The sequence below is a fragment of the Protomyctophum parallelum genome (assembly GCF_964188405.1).
Source record: "Protomyctophum parallelum genome assembly, chromosome: 8".
Taxonomy (NCBI): Eukaryota; Metazoa; Chordata; class Actinopteri; order Myctophiformes; family Myctophidae; genus Protomyctophum; species Protomyctophum parallelum.
This window is the reverse complement of record NC_139703.1, coordinates 27,991,909-28,013,973: the sequence shown is the minus strand read 5'-3', so window position 1 is coordinate 28,013,973 and position 22,065 is coordinate 27,991,909. Positions and strand designations below refer to the sequence as shown.

The 22,065-nt window shown below is 42.0% G+C and overlaps 1 protein-coding gene across 2 annotated transcripts in view; it reads right to left on the bottom strand.

Moving 5' to 3' along the window:
• Positions 1–22,065, bottom strand: part of atp2b4 (ATPase plasma membrane Ca2+ transporting 4) — a 148,567-nt gene that overhangs the window by 54,818 nt on the left and 71,684 nt on the right. For both annotated transcript variants that reach the window (XM_083770505.1, XM_083770506.1), the window contains exons 5-7: positions 21,547–21,672; positions 6,095–6,232; positions 3,060–3,095 (exon numbers count right to left, since the gene is read on the bottom strand). In XM_083770505.1, the coding sequence (XP_083626631.1) occupies positions 3,060–3,095; positions 6,095–6,232; positions 21,547–21,672 (300 nt within the window). The remainder of the gene's footprint in view (positions 1–3,059; positions 3,096–6,094; positions 6,233–21,546; positions 21,673–22,065) is intronic.

Genomic DNA, 22,065 nt, shown 5'->3' with positions numbered 1-22,065 from the left:
CAAACATCAATTCAGTATAAACACAGATACCAATGGACCATGTACATGAAGCATGTTAGTCCCCTGGATAACGAGTGTTAATTGGTAACACCCTGTCTGCAGTACAACATGCAAAACAAGAGAAAATGTACTTGCAAAAATCTATCCTGGTCTCGCGGTTTACTTTTAAAACTCGCATGCAGACAAATTCTGCTTGGCTTGTGGCCCTTACGGCTTCTAGATCGCACTCATTTGCGTTTACATTGGTCTACATCAGGTGAGATGTCAAATATTCGGCAAGAAGTTGCTTAATAAAATGATGTATGTGCCACAATGTTTTACATCGTAAAATCTGTTTGTACAGAATATTGCACACAAAATTAATGGCCCGAGTCAACCAAGACTGAACAAAATTGTCAGCTTAAATTAAACGCACAACTTTCCAGCACTGCCAAGGAGAATGTTGATGGCTTTTACAAGGTGTCCATCTACAATACAGAGACTGGATCCCTAAGGTCATACAGAATTGAGTGATCGTTATCACAAAGGTAAAACTGCTCACATATTCACACTTGAAGAAGGCTACTATTACAATTTTACATTACTTTGTTTCGTCATCCTTTCCACTGACTCCAAATTTAAAGGCTGAATATAATTAGACCTGGTGTCTGTCCAGATCTATCAACCCATTTTGTTTCTTTTAGATTTTCTTTTAATCTTAGCTGGTAAAGGATATCTATTGTTTTGCAAATAGGACAAATTTAGGACACATTAAACCTAACCCAGGATATTCTCCTTGCTATATGCACATGGTCCATTCTGAAGACAGGTTTTGGGACCAGACCACCAAGCACGACATAGAAGAAAATCAGAGAAAACAGAATCGACTGACACAGCTTCACAAGGACTGGACTCGCAGACTGGACTTAGGCAGGAGGACTGACGGACGAACCCCACTGATGGATCAACGCACAGCACTTAAAACAGACTCAGCACGGAACCATGGGACCACGCACGGCGGAGAGAGAGAGGGGCGAGTGTGTGTCACAGTAAAAAATAAATAAAAGGAAAACAAAGAGGTGGTGAGTTGACAAACAAAAAGAAAAAACTCAAAGTATTACCCAAGAAACCAAAAGAAACAATACAAAACCACAAAACAAAAAAGGAGTGAGGGTACGAGGTAGAACAACTGTAAGGTGTATTTTCGAGAGAGAGAGAGAGAGAGAGAGAGAGAGAGAGAGAGAGACAGAGAGAGAGACACAGAGAGACAGAGAGAGAGAGAGAGAGAGAGAGAGAGAGAGAGAGAGAGAGAGAGAGGATAGTCAAACTGTGACTAGGAGGAGACAGCATGGAGTCCCGAAAAATACCCTGGAAAGAGGCAACAGTGGGAGAATTGACAGAAATCAAAGCCAAAACAAAATAAGTGGAAAAGAAAAAAACAGCAACAGAACAAACAAATTCCACAGGCTGTGATACTGCAAGGGTGCAACTCCCACACCATAGCTTTGGCCAAGGGCTTATTCAGTGTAATTTATTCAGATGGCGAGAATTGTCAGAAACTGTGACTTAGGACTTTCTCGGACCCTCTTGCCATGCAAGTTACATTAGATGAAGTGAAACACAATTAGTGTTAGATAGGATATGCAGAGTTGTTATATTGAACCACAATGGTTACTTACGTAGCTGACTGTAATATAATGTTATCGTCCTATTTCTGCTGACGACGTGTTGAATAAGCTTGTGTCGACAGCCGTTATTTTAAGATGGTTGTATGAAACACAGTTTTTAACATTTATTTAGCAATACAGCCTGAACATTTGACAATGTTCCAAAAGTAGGATGGTTTTGAGTAGTTGATTTGAGTTGCGGAATGTAGTGGGATAATATAAATATATGGTTAAAATGACTGGGCTTCTGTCTGACTGGGAATATTATATTTAACTTTAATATTTATATTTACATTATAGAATGTAATAGACAAACAAAATTCTACACACAATATTTTAAGTTGTAGCTGAAAAGCTAAACTTAATTAAATGCGATGCAATCTAGTTTATTCTCAATGGACATCATGACCAAGTACAACACAAATTGACAGCTGAAAAGCTGCTGAATTTCAGTTAACTGAACTAATCCTGCTGGGGAAATATCTCCCTTTCACTCTCTCACACCAGAGACATCAAAGGGTGTTTAATGGTGATTAAGTCCAAGGGCAATTGGAAGGAAAGAAGGTGGAGGGGCTAGGCATTGTGTGAGTGAGTGTGTGTGTGTGTGTGTGTGTGTGTGTGTGTGTGTGTGTGTGTGTGTGTGTGTGTGTGTGTGTGTGTGTGTGTGTGTGTGTGTGCACGCATACGTGCAATGAAGAGGCATTCTGTCTGCAGCAGATGCCGAAGCTGTGGGAGGTAGTGAGGCGGTGGGGAGTGAGTGTGTGTGTGTGTGTGTGTGTGTGTGTGTGCGTGGAGACAGCTTGCAGGGGAGGTTGTACGTGTGCTGGATCTAAAAGCACATGGGGTCAAAATGGGCCTATGACAGCCCAACATATAATAAATGAGGGGCTAGGCTATTTCCCTCACCATCGTACCTGAATGACGGTGCTCTATCGACAGTGTATTGTACACCTGCAGCTTATGGACAGTTGAACTTAATGCGCCGATTAACTCCAATACCCGAGATTGTCTACAATTGCACTGCATTGTCCTTTTTGCACATGTTTTTGTTTAGTCTGCCTTTCTTCTTTTTGTCTCGTTGACCTTCCCGTTTTGCACTGTGCCGCGACCACAAGCACAATGTTCTTAGACGTTTTATGTTCTATGCTCTTAACAGGCTAACGTGGGTCTGCGGGCAATGAGAGTTGCACCCTTTCACAGGTGAAGCAAGGCGAGAGAGTGTCACCCTTATTTACAGCAGGTGTGGGGGGGAAAGCAGCGTGAAACACATGAGAGAGAGAGAGAGAGAGAGAGAGAGAGAGAGAGAGGTTGACACAAGACTCCCAGCCTGCCCCTGAACGGACAGGGGGAAGGGCGTGTGGGGGATGAGGTGGTGTGAGGTGAGTGGGAGGGGGAGGGGGAGGGAGGGGTTACCTTTGTTGCGATTTTCTGGGGGTCCTTGTTTTTTACCTGTTCGGACAGAGGAAGAGAGTGCGGTATGCTGATAACATGGCTCAAAGGAAAGAGGACAAATCATAGAACTGAAGGAAACTTAAAAAGGGCAAAACTTAATAGAAAACCACATGTGTGTGTGTGTGCTCGTCTGTGTGCTGAAATGGGCCATCAGAGGAGAGAGAGAGCAGTCATCTGTTCCAAACTGTGTTGGATATGTTTTTATGGATTGTTATACCATTAGTAGACCAATACTAGACCATAAAAAAATGGATCTGATGAGCCAGGTCATTGAGTACCTTGCCTTAGACTCAGATTCAGCATTAACTACATTCACAGCACTGTAATATATTGATAGACACATTATGTGCATGCAGGTGTTGTAATTCGGCCTCAGCAGCCTGAATCAGACGACGACTCACAATGGATCTTCACCCACCACCCGAATGGATTATATGGAGATTTCTAGATGCCTTAGAGATGGTCGCCCTTTTAAATCATTACAGCAGGTACATACAAAACAATGAAAAGGAGTTTTATTTCCTCTTGTTTTGCGTGTGTGTGTGTGTGTGTGCGTGTGTGTGTGTGTACGTGTTTCTGTGATAAAAGTGTGTTATGCTTGTGGTTAGGTCGATAGATAGAAATGTGTTGGGCTTGTGGTTGGAAGAATTCAATATGTGTATATACTGTTACAAAGCTACTATAGCAGAAGAATGCTCCCAGGCCTCACTAACTGTGTGTCTACCTCTCCCTCTGTGTGTGACACAGGTACCGTAGAGCCACATCCAGTGTTTCTTTTTGTGTCTCCCACTCCGCAATTCCATGGACTTCTATTATGGACCCCCAGCTGCCTATCAAGAGTGTGCCCGTGGACAAGGCCTCTTCAGGGAGCCTCAAGAGTGTGACCGTGGACCAGGCCTCTTCACGGAGCCTCAAGAGTGTGACCGTGGACCAGGCCTCTTCACGGAGCCTCAAGAGTGTGACCGTGGACCAGGCCTCTTCAGAGCCTCAAGAGTGTGACCGTGGACAAGGCCTCTTCACAGAGCCTCAAGAGTGTGACCGTGGACAAGGCCTCTTCACGGAGCCTCAAGAGTGTGACCGTGGACCAGGCCTCTTCACGGAGCCTCAAGAGTGTGACCGTGGACAAGGCCTCTTCACGGAGCCTCAAGAGTGTGACCGTGGACCAGGCCTCTTCACGGAGCCTCAAGAGTGTGACCGTGGACCAGGCCTCTTCACAGAGCCTCAAGAGTGTGACCGTGGACCAGGCCTCTTCACGGAGCCTCAAGAGTTTGACCGTGGACCAGGCCTCTTCACGGAGCCTCAAGAGTTTGACCGTGGACCAGGCCTCTTCACGGAGCCTCAAGAGTGTGACCGTGGACCAGGCCTCTTCACAGAGCCTCAAGAGTGTGAGCCTTCACACAGCCTATCATGGGTGTGGGTGCACAATACTGTAACTTGTGCATGTCTGTGTCTCTGAATGTGATGTGGCAGTGGGAGGGGCAATGTGCATGTCTGTGTATAAGTGCTGATGCAGCCACATGTATCAGCAAAGTCTGTTGTGTATCCCTGCCAATTCCAGAAAAGAAAAAAGGAATGGCTTGTCTGTGAGTAGAAGGGCTGAGGCAGCCATATGTGACAGTGACGTCTGATGCATGTCGGACCCGGTGCCATTTTCAGAAATGCCAGAACGTGTGCGTGTGTGTGCGTGCGTGTGTGTAAATGTTGACACATGTAAATGTTGACAAATGCACTGCTCCTTGAGTCATTCTATTAAGTGGTTCTATTTATCCGACTGCATCCAATAAACTATAAGTATGATGTTATAATATCATTAAGACCCTTGATGATGCTCTGAAGTATCATTCAGCTCATTATTGGCCCGGATTCCAAAGCTGATAATTGGTGGGCGAGAAAACATTTTACATTAGCATTGTCTCTCTCTCTCTCCCCCTCTCTCTCTTCTCTGAAGTGGCGCATTCATCCCTTGCAGAATGAATGCCTCAGGAAATCAAAACCTGAAGCCAAAATGTGTTGCAAAACACAAATAAACAAAATAAATCAACAAACATTTACAGTTAAAAAGGTTGTTAGTATGGACCATAAGTCAACCGAAAGCAAGATAGATCCATTGCAGATCCATGATATTGTTCTTTTGGGCTGATGTGACTAGTAATTATTTATTGTTAATTATTTGTTCACCACAGAAAAAAGTAACACCACTAGAGAGGATAAGAGGATATCTAACCTCTGCTGTCGAGTCTGAGACCTAAAATAGAACTCCAATATATATTTGAGAAAATGGAGGAGGTAGTGAAGGGTACAAACATTTGGATGAGAACGGTCTGGAGCACCATATTAGACAATACAGAAATACCAGGACCTTTGACTGTATATGCAAACTAATAAAAGCAATAACAGCAGCATCAGTATAGTGTAGTATAGACTAATGCACTGGAGTCAGGGAACCCCAATGGTCCTTGAGGGGGTTCCAGGGGGCACCAGCTAAATGATAGTTAGGAACAAATTGGAACCGTATCAGGCTGAAATACCCATTCACACCAAGAAACACCAGAGATTGTACAAATTAAGATAACTTGACCCCTTTTGGGTCCATTTGGTTGCATTTAATGAGCATTTTGAAATGAGGATTTTAATAAGAAGATCTGAGTCCCAGACATAAAATCATATCAAAATGATGACTAAGGCATATCAAACTGGGAGTCCTTAAAATTAAAAAGGTTGAGTATAACTGGACTAATGTATTTTGGTACGTCATCGGCAATCTGACATTACCTGAACTTTATGGCACATTATTCATCCTGCAACCACTTTCCATAAACAATCAATGTTAAAAAAAAAAAAAGAGGAAAAAAGAGAGAGAAAGAAAAACGGCAAGGGCCAGAGAGTGACAGTGAAAGCAAGTTGGAGAAAAGCCAACATGTCAACATGAGCCTCTTCCATTGGATGAGCAGCTGTGACGAGGCATTTAGTTGGCATGCCCGTTTGGTTAGCCTTACTTTTCTTGCTTCCTTCCTTCCTCTGTTTCTCTTCTTCGTGCTCGCCAGCGCCCAGGAGGGTAAAAATGATGCCTGTCTGCGAGTTGAGTCCGACAGCTGACACCAGCATTCTGCCTGATCCCTCCATCACATGGGTTCCTGGGGGAGGGAGGAAGCGAGAGACAATGTGCACAGTGCACACCAAGTCAATCGTGAGTCTTGACAGCTGTACATTTTTAATGAAGGAATAATGATTCATGTTACATTATATACTACTGTATACTATACTACTACTATTAGTGGAATGTGGCTGAAAAACGAGGAGGAATAGTGAAAAGGTTTTCATCTAATCTCGGCAACACCAACCTAAGCAATCAGCGGGATTCCTAAATGCAACGTAGTTGCAAGAATGGTGGCAAAAACAGCCGCTAACAAACCTACACCTTCTGATTTGGAAACCAATCATGTCACTGCCCCAATAGGCCTGCCCAAAAGACTTTGGATTGGTTCTGCAAAAGAACACTCCGTTTACACCCAGTTGCAATCACGGAACCGGAAGGTTCCCAGTTCCATCCAGGGCTCCCCCAGCCCCAGAGTTAGTGTCGAAGTGTCCTTGAGCAAGACTCTGAACCCCAAATTGCTCCCGATGAGCAGGTTGGTGCCTTGCATGGTTTCCTCCACCATCCAGTCAGTGGTCTTGTGGTTAGAGTGTCCACCCTGAAATTGGGAGGTCCGGGTTCGATCCCCGGCTGGGTCATACCAAAGACTGTAAAAATGGGACCCAATTGGGGGGTCAAATCAAACTAATCAAATGATTCCTGAGTGCGGCACGGCTGCAGCTCACCGCTCCTTGGCTGCGGCTCACCGCTCCAAGAGATGGGTCAAATGCGGAGGACCAATTTCACTGCGGTAACGTGTGTGACAAATCATACGACTTTGACTTTGATCCGTGTGTGAATGGGTATGAATGTAATGCACAATCTTTGGATAAAAGCGCTATATAAATGCACCATTTACAGAAGCTGGGAGGTTGATCTCAATCTAGTTGAGTGAAGCATTAGAGGCTAAATTTTGATGCCAGTTCAGATATGGATATACCGTTACATCTTCGGGAAACTATTTAACATAAGTTGGCGGCATAGAGTAGACAGTAGTCACGTCTTATTGTTCTGTAAAGAGTACAGTACCTGCTACTCAAGTGAGATACTAATAATAACTAGAAAAAGTGTCTCCCCCAGGTCAGGTAGGTTGTTGTGGGCTAGAAATGTTCAGAATTCAGCCATTATAGAGGTGAGTGGAATGTGTAGAAGTTGAGGGGTTAATGTTGATGAAGTTATTGCACAGACACTCGGATGCTGCGTTCATGATGTTGAGTAATTTTGTTCAAAACGAGCCAGATGGATGCTTCTTGATCACATACTGTAGACAAAATGTGCACCAATGTGTGTGATTTTTGGACAAAATGTGTAGGAGTAATAAAAAAACAAAACATGTTTTGCTAAACTTTGCCTCCTGGTCGAGCTAAAATAGGCCAATGTGAAAAGGGTGGCATTTCACATGACTATAGAGATAATGGGGTCGATTTAGGACTTCTATTTTACTTACTTCTATATTACTAATCTAATTACAGTATTATGATCTGGGGGCGTGTAGTATGTCATATTGCAATTTTGGGCATGTTAAGAAGCGCTTTTGACACCCCGCGGAGTGCGCAAAACGGCCTTGAATTAGTCATGGGTGTGTTTAAGGCGTGTTTGAGACGTACCCAATCAACATGTCCGTACAGACCAAACGGGCTGTGAACTTGAAGAGCTCAATCACCATCCCGACACGGAAGAAATATAGCCTAGTGCATGCATGTATATGCACTGTTGCACTTGCACACAGTAGCCTACACACGCTCTTTATTTGTTTCTATTGAAAAACACCAGTAAAATAACGTTTATTATATTTTATTTCATTCAAGTCACGACGAAGGAATGAGTTGAATGCGTGCTGCGTAATGCTGTGGCCCCGATGGTATGGTCTTCGCTGAGTTCGCTCGTAGCATTTTATTGAAGAAGACTTGAATCGGGTGTGATACAGCATATGAAAGCACATTTCCCACGGATTATGGAGATGTTTTTATTTATTTTTAAGGTTGAGAAATGAAAGAATTATGGCCGTTTCTAATCTCAACATTTTTTAAAAAAAGACGCAAAACTGCCATGTCTCATAGAAACAAGTAAATAGGTCTATAAAAATAAGCGCATATAACAGGGGTCTGTAACCTATTTTAAATGAAGTGCCATGTTTTTATTTTCTAAATAGTGAGTCTGCCATATCCAGATTAATTTGAATGACACCACATTAAAATAAAAAAACATTTTGATTGTCCACAAATATAAAGTTCTTCCTTCTTTTTAAATATGTTCTTGCACATTGTTATAATGATCATTATATATCCCCCTGCAGTCAGAGTTCATAGTTTTAATGAATGAATGTGATGCATTGTGAGCTGGTATAGATCTGCTATTTTCAAAAGTAATCTTTTTATTTAATTTTTGGATTAGCTGTCCTTAGTTGGGCAAATGCATTCATCTGGGGATCCTTGACATGGGAATGTGCTGTGTGAGGATCACTGGTTTAAACAACATTAGGAGAAAAGCCCAAATAACCACTTTAGAAACAAGAAAAACAACCACACAGAAAGCAACTTTACAGAAAAATAAGCCGCTTATAATAAACAGACATGGCAACACTCTACCAGCCTCCCAGAGCCGCTCAAGTGTCAAATCAAACAGTGCTTTTTGCGTTTATGAGGTGGTCAGACCCACGTCTAATCGTTATGCGCTGAGTGTCTTTAGGTCAAGGGGCTTAATAGCAAATTGCGCAAAGCGAAAATAATTAACATATGGACACTCCCACAATGCTAAAATATTCAGGACCGCGGTAAGCCATAATGTGTGTGCGTTCAACACGGGTCAGTGCGTTCAACACGGGCCGATATGCCTTTCATAATACGAATGTGCGCAGAGCGAGGCCAATTTATGTATTTCCATTGGTAAAACGCACCTTCAAAATCTACCCAAATGTGTCTACCAATTTGTGTGATGTTTGGACACAATCTGCACGTGTTTTACAAAAATCTGCCTCTCGGTGGTGCCATAACGGGACGATCTGAAATCTCAAAGTGCTACATGGTAGGGCTGGGGCGGTATGGGATTTTTATTACCGCGGTTATTGCCGACCGCCATACCGCCGGTATGGCGGTTATTACCCCCCCCCCCAAAAAAAACAATAAGGAACAATAAGAGGGCTAATAAAAGTTACAGGTATGGTGTGTGCGATATTAATTGTGAGATTACCATAATGACGGTAATCATTAAAGGACCACTTTTGAACCTATCTTCATATAATAGGTCCTCACTAATAGTCATGATAAAATGGCACGTTTCTTTCTACTCGGTCTGTGTCACATAGGAGGCCTAATCTAATTGAATACCCCTGCCATAAAGCATTACACTTGTTTACAAGAGGGTCCACCATTTTAAATTCATCATATCATTTTGTACACTATGCACTTCTATAAAGCCAAAAACAGGAAATCATCATAAAGGAGGTGTCGTATAATTTTCTATAAATTAACTAACTAAATAACTATGGTACTATTACTATTTTTACTGAGTCAAGTAAAATGTTTTAGAGTAATCACACACCAAAGGGTCTTTTCACTCAGGCTCTGATTACATCCTTTGAAGCTTGCTCGGAGGTGTCTATGAAGCCAGGTCCTATTGTTTGCTTCAGGAACATGTGTTTGCATAGTCCTTTGACCAAAGGGGAGAGGTTTTAGAAATTAACATTGGACCATTTGGTACTTGTAAACCTACACAGGTTAAAACTCAATGATTTTATAAACAATCTGTTACTATAGAAAGATGAGACTAACTATTTATAGTGAGTTTAACTTGTCTCCTTTAAAAGGTATGATAAATACATAGGGTTTCGCGTCACCGTGTTGGTTTTTACTCTTAAAAGAAAGTGTTCAGTTTGATTTATAGTTCCGTTAAACATTTCCTGTGTTTCCATTTTTCATATACTTAAGGTATGATTAGCCAGTTTATAAGTTGTTCACAGTTTCATCTAAAGACCGGTTATGTTACTACAATATGTAACTACAATTTGTCATGGGATCTGTAAAGTAGTAATCTGGTGTTTTAATGTAAGGTTAGATACTCGTGTCTCTGCCAGAGAGGCCCGCCTCTGTAAACATGAATAAGCGGGTAGCCCAGATTTCATTGGTCAAAAGAGTCAGGAAGCGCCCGGTTCAGCTACTGGAGGAGGGGTGATCAGATCTGTATATAACACTTTGTTTTTCTTGTGGACGGGGCTGTTCGAACGAGTCTTACATTTGGCTAACCTAGGCTGGTTGGAACAGACAATTTGGCGTGTACCTTTTTGAGACATGCTTGCTTTGTGACGAATTGAATCTCTGTGTTTTACCAAATAAACGCTAAGATCCGGAGAAACCTTTGTCCTGCTTTTCCGTCTTCACTCTTCATACTGACTGACACACACGGTGAAAGTATACCACAGTTTTTTGGCGCCCGATGTGAAAGTTCGATTCCGTGGAGAATTCTACGGCACGAACACTGGACCTGCGGAGGTTTTCGTTCTACTTACCGTGTCTAGGAGCGATGGGTGAGTTGAATTATATATTTGTGGGTTTTGGCTTGCTTGTTGTTCCTAGACGAGTGTGTCGGCGTGTGTGCGGAGAGAGGACAAAGGGAGGCGGTGATGTTTTTTCTCCGGTCGTTACAAACCAACCGGGTAGGATTTTTTTTCTTTTGTCTAGCCCGTTCGCTTTTGTTTACTTTCCGTGGACTGAACACGTGGTCCGTTCTCTAGTTTGTTTTATTTTTATTCATGTTTCATGCTGTTTTAGTGCACACTCCAGGGTGTGTGTGTTTGTGGTTTTTGCGATTGCCGTACGTGCATGGCCGGCTGTCGTAAAAACGTATCGTAATGGGTTGAATACAGACGTGATGTGGTTTGCGTTTTTGTTTTGGCAGCTGCGATAGTGAACGTAGGGTTAGGGCATAAAAATATTTATCGTTTTTCCCATATAGGCTGGGGCATCCTGCTAACACGCGGGTAGGTGTTGTAGTTGAACTATGCGTAACGACTGTTTGTGTTTGATTGATTCTGTTTTAAGCACAGTATAATGGAGTGGTTTACGTGTGTATTCTCTGTTCAAAGGCTGTGAATTGCAAGGAGCCTGTTAATTGTAACTTTTAGACGGCCGTTCTGTTTGGGGTGGTGAAGTTATAATGTGGGGTTTTTTGACACATGGATTATAGAATTTATTGCACTGTGTGCTGTGAGATTTTGTCTGGTTTCGCGGTGTACAGAGTAAATTCTAGTTCATGTTAGGGATGTTAGAGGGCGGCGCTGATCCCTGCGAAGATCACAGAAGGATGTCAGTTAAGTTGGAAATCACATTTTTTTAAGTAAAGTGTAACTTAGTACTGGTGTTTGGAGTAGCATGCGTTGCGGGTACCCAAAAGGAGTTGGAGGAGTTGGCTATTTCTTTTATTATAAAAAGAGGCGGAGGTTAAGTGTTTAAATTACACACATTGGTTGGTATGTTACTATTTTTCCTTTATAAGGGGCATTCTTAAATATGTATTTACGTTGCTACGATGGTTTGATATATTGTGGGAGTGAAGTCGCTAAGTTGTTCAGAGTTAGGTTTTCGGTGTGTGGGAGTGTTCCTTTGTTTAATGGGTGGTCTGTGGACGGTTCTTTGTTTGGGGGTCTGCGACGCCATTTTGTTTTTCGATTTTCGGCGGGGAAATGAATGTGTCTGTGAGTTGAGGAATGTGTGTGAGTTGAGTTGTGTGTGTGATGTTGTAAGGGTGACTACAGTTGTAGTTTTTTCTTGTGTTGTGTGTGGGCGTCGACGGGCGCCATTTTGTTTTCTTTGTTCTTGGAGACGGGGAGGCAAGGGGAGGAGGGGGTCGGTAATTCAGGGTTAATTGGACTTTATACATTTTTTTTTAAGGTTGGATGTCTGTGTCTGTGTCTGTATGCTTCCGTAGCGTCTGCTTTGTTCTCAATTTAATCCGTTTTGGTCTGAAATCGTGTGCAACACGTTTCAAAGGGGGGAGTATAGATTAAATTGGGGTTTTCAGGTATAATTAAATTGGCTTTATTAATTGTAATGTTTTCGGTATAGCGGGAGGGTACGTTTTTTCTCAGTGGACATGGGGTGTGTTGGGAGATGATGGAGATTGTCTTACGTTCTATAAAGACATGACACTTCAGTGTGTACAAACTGAGGGTGGTAATATTTCTGGGTGGACCAGGGATTTTTTTCTGCATGTTGTGGTTTTTTAGAGGGAAGTGCTTGGTCATGTTTAAACTACACCAATGGTGCACATAGAGGGAAAAAAGGTAGGTATATGTCTAAGCACAGTTAATTTGGATTATGGGTGACTGAAGGGTACACAGAGGTGGTTACGTCTTTTTGTCACTATTATAATTTAGAACTGGGGACCTCTGGTCCTGGGTTGAAAAAATTGCTAAACGTTCGGCATTACACGTAAACATTTACTGTGCATCGTTCATTCATGTATCTTCCACATTGACAAATCCGTATAGTGTAGGAGGGGGTATATTTTATCTTTGCAAAATGTGTTGACGTACAGACCGGGGGGGTATAGAACATTTCAAATTTAACGTGGAGTCTCTTACGAGAATAAGATTATAAATACTTTGTTTAAATATAATTAGGCCTTGATTACATTTGGGGGCACAAGCCTACAGCAGACCTTTTTTGGTGACTGTGACTATTAAATTCCTTGGTCTGAACGTCTTAGCGCCCTCTACTGGCGACTGTACAGAATGCCTAGATTCTGATTTCTCTTTCATTAATTGTTGGGCGTTAGCTGGTGTTCCTGTCTCGTGTGTATATTTCACCCTCATTGTCTGTGTCATCTGATGAGTGTTGGGGTGAACCTGTCCACGCTCTGTTTCGTGTGTTGATGTTGTATATATGTTCCTTCCTTTGAAAGTATATATTGTTCAAACTGAATTCTCCCTGGTAGATTGTATAACCATTCTTTCCTTCCCACTTTTCCCACCTCATTGGGTATAATTAATAATTATCACCCCATATTCCCTTCATGTTTAACTTTCCTTCCAGTTGGCCACTGGAGATGGAGTTAATCATTTTCCTCCTGTTAATGCCTAGACTTTTCCTTTTAGGGAAAACGGTGTTAACCAATTTCTTACCCACATATAATTGGTTCGGGTAAAGGGGTTGTGGTTTTGTAAGAGTGCCGTGTTAAATCATGTATTCTTAAGATATTCTACATGTATTGCTGGCACATAAATATTGTTACTATATGAGTAGGATATTGTCTCACGGACACATATATGTGACATATACATTCAATAATAAGTGCAGTCCCACATTTGTTTTACAGATTAGATACATATTTTCCTGCTTAACCGGGATTAATCACTGTGCTATAGTATAGGCCTTGGGTCACGGAGGACCGACAGTTAACTACATTGTGTGCATATATACTGCAGTGTATAGGCATACACCAGGGTGACGTACATCTGTCACACATATATGCTATGAATAATACCAATTCTCATTATCCAGAGGGTGGAGAAAGCAGCAGAAGGGAAGATTATTCGTTCCTTCTAAAGTGGCGTGGTGTGCTTTGGGATGAGCAAAGCGTGAAGGGGGGAAAACCCTGTTCTTAGATATCAATATGTTATCGGTATCGTGGGTCGGTATGACTCATTGTTGAAAAGCATTTAATGGTGAGCAATGCATGATTCTTTCATTTCTATATTGTACGATAATAACGGTTTGAGTTATATTTTTCAGTTTGAAGGCAGATCCAGGGAATCGGTGAGTATCTTATTGTATAAATATCAAGTCTTTTTTCACTATTTTTTAATTAACAGTTGGGATAAATTATGTGCGTCCCAATGGTAAGTTGCTAATCGTCAGTGGATTACATTTGGTAAATATAATTTGATGTTGACTCGTTTCAGTGGATGTTTAATGCAAGCTGAGGGCCAACTTCTGACCTCTTAATAGTTATTATTGAACGAAGGTTAGGTGTTAAGTGACACTATTCCTCGTGAGAGAAGCCACTCGGTTGTTCAATTTCTCTCATAAACTGTATAGACGTTGGTGCATGCATTATTGTACTAACAGACAATTCCTGTTAACCTGGTAACTGCATGGTCGATTTTTTATTGTCTTAAATAACTAACTCTGACCTGACAGTGGATACTTGGGGGGTGTGGGGTTTAAATACCTGTGTTCTCTTTCAAAACAGGAAAGGGAGGCGAGCGGAGTCATTTACTGCTTGATCAAGTGAGACGTATTGTAGGGTTTCCTAAAAACGCTGTACTTTTTATTTTTCCAACTCAATATAGTCCATTTCGTTATTTTTGTTTAAGCCTATAATCAGTTACAACCTTTCTCACACGTGTCTCTGGACGTGTGTATAACATATACAGTGTTGCCTTTCACATAATTCGCATGACATCATACATTGTGCTTACGCATCTGCCTACCGTTCTCAAGTAAGTCTGCAGTCTGTAAGTGGCTGGCAATTTTTGAATTTCCTGCATGTTTCCCTGGTTGAGTGAGGTGATATTTTTAGCAGTGCAGGGAGGACGATAAAGGTTAGTTGACGTGACATTTATTGTAATTCAATATCTCTGAACTCAGTACTGAAAATACTGATTATGGCAACGGCTAGTCAGCAAGCTTCTTTCCACAATGATGAGTTTATTGACACGTTATCATCAATTCTGGGGAGGTGGGAATCACACGGTCCAATTAAGAATTGGCCCCGGGACAGCATATTTCATCCAGGTAACTTTGAACTTCTGGTAAACTGTGTGCACGATTATGACAAAATGTTGGAAATGAGGTTCCAGGAACAAAGGAAGATTATGAAACTGTTTCTTAAAACGGGGAAAAAATTTAGCAAAGCCTATGACCTCATCACCGAGAATCGCTCTAACATGTCGCTCACGCAGCCACCCTCCAAAGGGGGTGACCATGATTTTGATAGGAGCGCTTCGGATGACAAGGATTTCGTGAACGCAGTGCTGGGGAAGAAGGAGCGTGGCGCCGGAGCCAAACCTGCGGGTCGAGGGCGGCGGCAAGAGGAGGTCCAACAGGACTGGAATGAAGCAATGACTGCCATGTCAGCAAGGGAGGCGGCCCTAGACCTGAGGATGCAGGCCATGACGGAGCTCAACAAACGTCAACTTACCTACCTGGAAGCCCTGGAGAGCAGGATGAAGGCACCAGACTCAGCACCGGCGGTAGGGGTCCGAACGCAAGACATAAAGAAGCTAGCAGGTGAGCCTGGTGTCACACCCCCTCCAGAAACCCAGGGAGCGGCGAGTGACCTTACACCACCATCAGACGATAACCACGAGGGGAAGGAGGGTAACAACAAGATGGCCCCTGTCAAAGTATCGCCGTTGGTGATCTGTGGTCAACCTATTGTCTATCGGCCATGGGCCCACATGGTTATGAAAGATGTCATCGCAAGGCTCCCCCCATTACAGGAAGGGGCATACCCGTGGATGAAGAAGCTGGATGTGGTGACGGTGGGAGTTCCATTGGCCGTGGGAGATATGAAGAGACTGTTGGTGCACCTGGTGGGGAATCAAGGGTTGAACTACATCTTGGCCCGGGCAGGAATGCAGGCTTACGTGGACACGGACATGGGAGACGCAGATCGATATGCAGACCACAAGGGGCTCCTGTGTCGGGCAATGAGAGAGATTTACCCCAACAACTTCAATCCGGACAGAATTCTGATTGACCCCCTGACTGACAGCGAGAATCCAAGAGCCTATGTGGCCGGTGCGCACGAGATCTGGACCAGCATGACGGGGAATGACGCCCACGGTCCGAGTATCGACCGGACATGTCTTAGAAGCAAGATACTCGGCGGATTGCCAGGGCCTGTACAGAACAAGCTGAAGGAAGTCATCGCCCTGTCCACTCTGCCATTGGATACATACACAGATCATATCGCTCACACGGTGGACCTATACAGACGGAGGAGAAGAGGGTCTCAACTGCAAGGACGGGCTGAGGATAGAGGTAACAGTCCTACACCTGCAGGGGCCACCACCCGTCCCACTACAAGTCCCGCCACCTGTCCCAGATGTCCTGCACGAGGAGGAGCTGCGTCAAATGTCACCGGAAGGGGGTCCGAAGCGGTGAGATGTCCTGCAATGATCAAAGGTGGTTCCGCCACACAGCTGGGTCTTGTAGCACAGAAGCCACAGTGGAAGAAGGGCCCCAACCAGTACAGATACGAACAATCAGATACCCCACCAGCCAACTACAGTGGATGTCACAGGTGCGGGGAGCAGTCCCATTTCATAAGGAACTGCCCGCAGCCCAAGCCACGATATAATCAGCAACAGGGCCCCCGCAGCAAAATCAGCCGCAGCAGTCCAGGTATCAGCCAGACCAAGGGTTCCATCAGGACCACACCGGGAGGGCTTCTGCAAGGCCCCACAACTACTCTGGATGTTACAAATGCGGCAGTCTGAATCATTTCGCGAGAAATTGCAACTGAGGGGTGATCTCATATCAACAAGGGCATCACAGTGAGTCCGTCCTATTTTTCAAGGTGTTTCCATCGATTTTGGACATGAGGGATTGTGGGGAAAAGAGAAACTCTTTTCTGGCAAATGTGGAAAAGATAAACCCCATTCTAGGCAAATATGCGGGCGACTGGTGAATAAAAAAAAAAAAAACTGGGAGAGGCAATGACAATGTTCCTCTGTTTGGGATGTGCAATTTCTAAATACTTCCTGCTTCTTTTTCTTCTGGTACAACATGGTAAGAGTGTTCATAGTATATGCTGTCAGGGGGCCAGTGGGACAGCAAATGCCAAAAGGGAGGTTGTGGCAGAAGGTTATCATTGACATGTTGACAAAATCAGTATGTGTGTAAATATAGTCTGTCACTCTTTTTGAGTAACAGAAGGGGGGAGTATATTATAAGGTCAAATTAATAAGAGGGTATTTTTTTCATTTTCAGGTTGCATTTTTTTAATACAGTTTGACTAAATTCTTTAAAAATGTATAAACATATTAGGAGTCAGAGTGTCACGATAAATAGCTTTTGTTTAGTTAGAGGGAACATGCAATACATTTTGAACTTGTGACTTATAATTGCTTGGAGAAATGACTTTTTGTCAACAAATGTGCAGTCTAATTTAGGGTGCATTATTCACGGATAGTAATTGGGTTGTTCAAGAAATAACCATGGCATTAACAAGGCAAACGAAAAATGAGACTACATTGTTAAAGGTAATAGGAGTTGGCGAGATAAAAAGGACCTCACATAAATAAGGATAATTTGATTTTAATATAAGAAGGATGATTTCTTAGGACTTTGAGTGACACTGAATGGTCTACTAAGTTACTAATAGTTCAATGCATGCGTGTGCTTTTGCAAAAGAACGTCTAATCTTGGTGTGGAAGTGGTTCATATTTCTAAACAGGGAGCTGATGGAGAGAAAGTGGCAGGAACAGCAGCATCCAACATCGTGTCAATATCAGAGGCTGTCTGTCTACTTCTGCGCTACACGTCAAGTCGTGCTCCTCAACTCTATATCAGCTAACCTGAGAACAGGTGCTCCACAGCGGCTAAGCGGTTAACCAGAAGACTTCATTGTCAATACTACGTCATCGATGGGGTACCAAGTGCCAGAGAGGACTTCAGTCCTCAGTCTACTTTCAGGTCACGTCTACAAGAGTGCTCTGACGCACTTCAGCTGTGTCATGACTAAGGCTGGTATACAGTCAATATAGTCGCACCGATTTCTGATTGTTCAGAAATGAGTAATCCTACATGGAGTATTCGGTCCTGAGGAAATAGCTGGTACAGCCTCCAGCCATACTTTGCGAAAAAATGCCCTGGTGACCAAAATGAAGATCATTGCCATTTCCGTGGATTACTGGTACAAGGCAGTCCAAGGAGCCAGGATTCATCTGCGTTTATATTTTAGTCGAAAAGAAATAATCTATGCGCGTGAACCGTCATCGCAGAAATTTCATTGAACTTTGGAGAGAAGGAGAAAGAAAATATGTCGATATTGGATTGTTATGATTTTGTGTTTATGTTTTTCATATGTTTCAAAGTTACTGGTACAAGGGATTATTAACATCAGATATGCTTGCGTTGAATGTATTTACTTTTCAAATCCACAGGTGTGACTTCTTGAATCATGACGGATGTTGTGGTTCCATTTTGAGGTTTAATTGTACTCCAGCTTTCCAAAATAGACCTGGTAATTCTTGATGTGTCATTTGAGGTTAACTTTGATTGTATTTCCAACCTAGGGGGGATACGATGACTGTTTAGCTAACTTTTTATTTTGTACATGTTCAGGTTGATAATTGCGCAGGTATTACAGTGTCAAGGGAGGAGGCTAGGATTTGTGTACCTATTTCTACATATGTTTTGTTGGTGGTGGGATGTTTCAACGTGGTATTTTTATTATTGCGGTTCTTACTATTTACCATTGGTATTATTTCTGATGGTTCATACTCCATAGATGGACAGACAGTCATTTTAAACATCTGTTAAAAAGGGGTAATTTAAAAAAGTGTTTCATCAACTTGGGGTTTTTTATTTTCTTTTTATTTTGTGACATTTAGGGATAAAAGGGAGGACCTTTCTTGGAGTTCATTTAGTTAAATTGTTTATGGAGCATATAGCCCCATAAAAGGGAGGAATGTCGTATAATTTTCTATAAATTAACTAACTAAATAACTATGGTACTATTACTATTTTTACTGAGTCAAGTAAAATGTTTTAGAGTAATCACACACCAAAGGGTCTTTTCACTCAGGCTCTGATTACATCCTTTGAAGCTTGCTCGGAGGTGTCTATGAAGCCAGGTCCTATTGTTTGCTTCAGGAACATGTGTTTGCATAGTCCTTTGACCAAAGGGGAGAGGTTTTAGAAATTAACATTGGACCATTTGGTACTTGTAAACCTACACAGGTTAAAACTCAATGATTTTATAAACAATCTGTTACTATAGAAAGATGAGACTAACTATTTATAGTGAGTTTAACTTGTCTCCTTTAAAAGGTATGATAAATACATAGGGTTTCGCGTCACCGTGTTGGTTTTTACTCTTAAAAGAAAGTGTTCAGTTTGATTTATAGTTCCGTTAAACATTTCCTGTGTTTCCATTTTTCATATACTTAAGGTATGATTAGCCAGTTTATAAGTTGTTCACAGTTTCATCTAAAGACCGGTTATGTTACTACAATATGTAACTACAATTTGTCATGGGATCTGTAAAGTAGTAATCTGGTGTTTTAATGTAAGGTTAGATACTCGTGTCTCTGCCAGAGAGGCCCGCCTCTGTAAACATGAATAAGCGGGTAGCCCAGATTTCATTGGTCAAAAGAGTCAGGAAGCGCCCGGTTCAGCTACTGGAGGAGGGGTGATCAGATCTGTATATAACACTTTGTTTTTCTTGTGGACGGGGCTGTTCGAACGAGTCTTACATTTGGCTAACCTAGGCTGGTTGGAACAGACAATTTGGCGTGTACCTTTTTGAGACATGCTTGCTTTGTGACGAATTGAATCTCTGTGTTTTACCAAATAAACGCTAAGATCCGGAGAAACCTTTGTCCTGCTTTTCCGTCTTCACTCTTCATACTGACTGACACACACGGTGAAAGTATACCACAGAGGTAAAAAGGGGGAAAACGTATACAGTGAGGGGGGAAAGGGGTGGGTGGAGTCAAGGGATTTACATCTTAATGACAGTTGGTAGGGCGTTCCACATTTTTGTGGCATAGGAGTGAAATTAATTTAGGTGGACCCTCTTGTAAACAAGTGTCCACTCACAGTTAACAGTCTTTGTATTGAGTTGTGCTTGAAATGTAGTGTAATTCTGCAAACTGTTAATAAATATTTTAATCAATCAATCAATCAATCAATCCTTGTTTGTGCCGAATCTGGGTTGCACATGGTTTTTTGAACTCCCTCTGGTGTTGTTGTGTTGCTGGCATGATTAGACTGACTGAGCGTCACTGTTTATTATGATACACTTTTCTTTTTTTTTTATTTTTTTAACCGCGGTAATGAACCCGATACCGCGGTATGCGTTACATACCGGCGGTATGGCGGTTATTGCACCCAGCCCTACTACATGGCATAAAAAAAGTCAAGAAAATAGATATAAACAATGAAATTCAGATAATTCGTTAAGAGATCCCCCCCTCCCCATAGTTTAAAACACGCAAAGATATCAATAAGTCCATACAAAGAAAGGTACAGCATCCTGATCTATTGAAGTAAAAAAGGGGACGAAAACGAATGGCTTTCTGCTGAGGAAACGGCTTTGAAAAGAGACCATTTACAGGCAGAATAATAATGTGATATGATCATCATTGATTATCACCGGGATGCGGGGGTTAAAGGGATTGTGACATAAAAAATAAAAAAAATTGAATTGTTCTTGTTTTTTTTAAGTTTTCTAATCTCAATTGCACCCAAAAAACATGAACTTTTAACATTCAGTAGATTTTCTGTGATCTGGGGTTTTCTGGCTCAAACAGGTGCTCTGATTTGCCGGCAGTAAGTGACATCACTTACTGCAAATCCCATATATGTCAATGGGATTTGCCAGCAGATGTCACTGTTTCACTGTGTTGCCTGTTTTCATTGTAGCTCAAAAGGCCCAAAAAACCCCAAAGAAAACTTCAGACCACAGAAAATCCACTGAATGTTAAAAGTTCAGGTTTTTTGGGTGTAATTGAGGTCATAAAACCTAAAATAAAAAATAAAAATAAAAATAAATGAAAATTAATGTCATAAAACCTTTAAGAAAGCTGGACTGCTGCTCTGTTAACCCATTTTGACCCGAGATCAGATTCTAAAAATGTCTTCTACGAGCTTGTAGATCTGCTATTTTTCAATAGCTAAAGCATAGCATAATGCTAACACCTGCAATGTTGTAGGTCCTATGCAAGCAGGCAGGAATGCCGAAACAAGATTGCCGCCAATTCGGTGCATGTTCACACATGACACCAGAATCAAGTTTCATAGACATTATTTTAGATGACTACAATACCAAAGTCTTTCATGAATTTTTAATAAAAGGTTTAACATTAATGAAAATCTTTGTCGATTTTTAACCTCAATGCCGTCGTTCTGACGTGAGGAGATCGATAATATAGTGTGGCAGAAAATGCCCTACTGTATGTCTTCCGTGTACAGTTATGTGTCCGTGAAAGAAACAATGGCCTCACATGCATCAGTTCACAGCACTGAACACAGCATTTACACTTGATGCTATGCCAAGCAATGAAGATTGTTCTTAGCACACACTGCACGTTGGATGTTTTCTTTTTGCCTTCGTTGCTGTGAAATGACAAGCATGCAGTCTTACCGGACAGCAGCATGGGGTCCTTGTCCAGAGACTTCCTGACTTGGTCGGATTCTCCGGTCAGAGAGCTCTCGTCTATCTTCAGGTCGTTGCCTTGGATCAGGATGCCGTCGGCAGGAAGCAGGTCACCTGCAACAGGGGTGGACAACTTTGAAGATGGGGATAGGACCACTATAGTTCCACGCTCACTCCAGAGGGCCACGTTGCATATTACTGTCGTAGCAAAAAAAGAGCCGATCTAGATCTGGTATTTTTGCTATATTTGAATTGAAATTCAGAATTATTAGTTTTTGATATATTTGAATTGTAATCCTGAATTGTATTTTTTTTTTTCCAAATGCATTTACTCATGTTAACTCATGTTAACTTTATGAACTTAAATGCAAATACATTGGACATAAAAAAAAGACAATGAAATTTGAATACTAGTCATTAAATAATATACTAAAGTAATGCAAGTGTGACATGTTTGGAATTGTAACAGCTGAAATAAATAATATATCAGTATTGCGATATTAACCT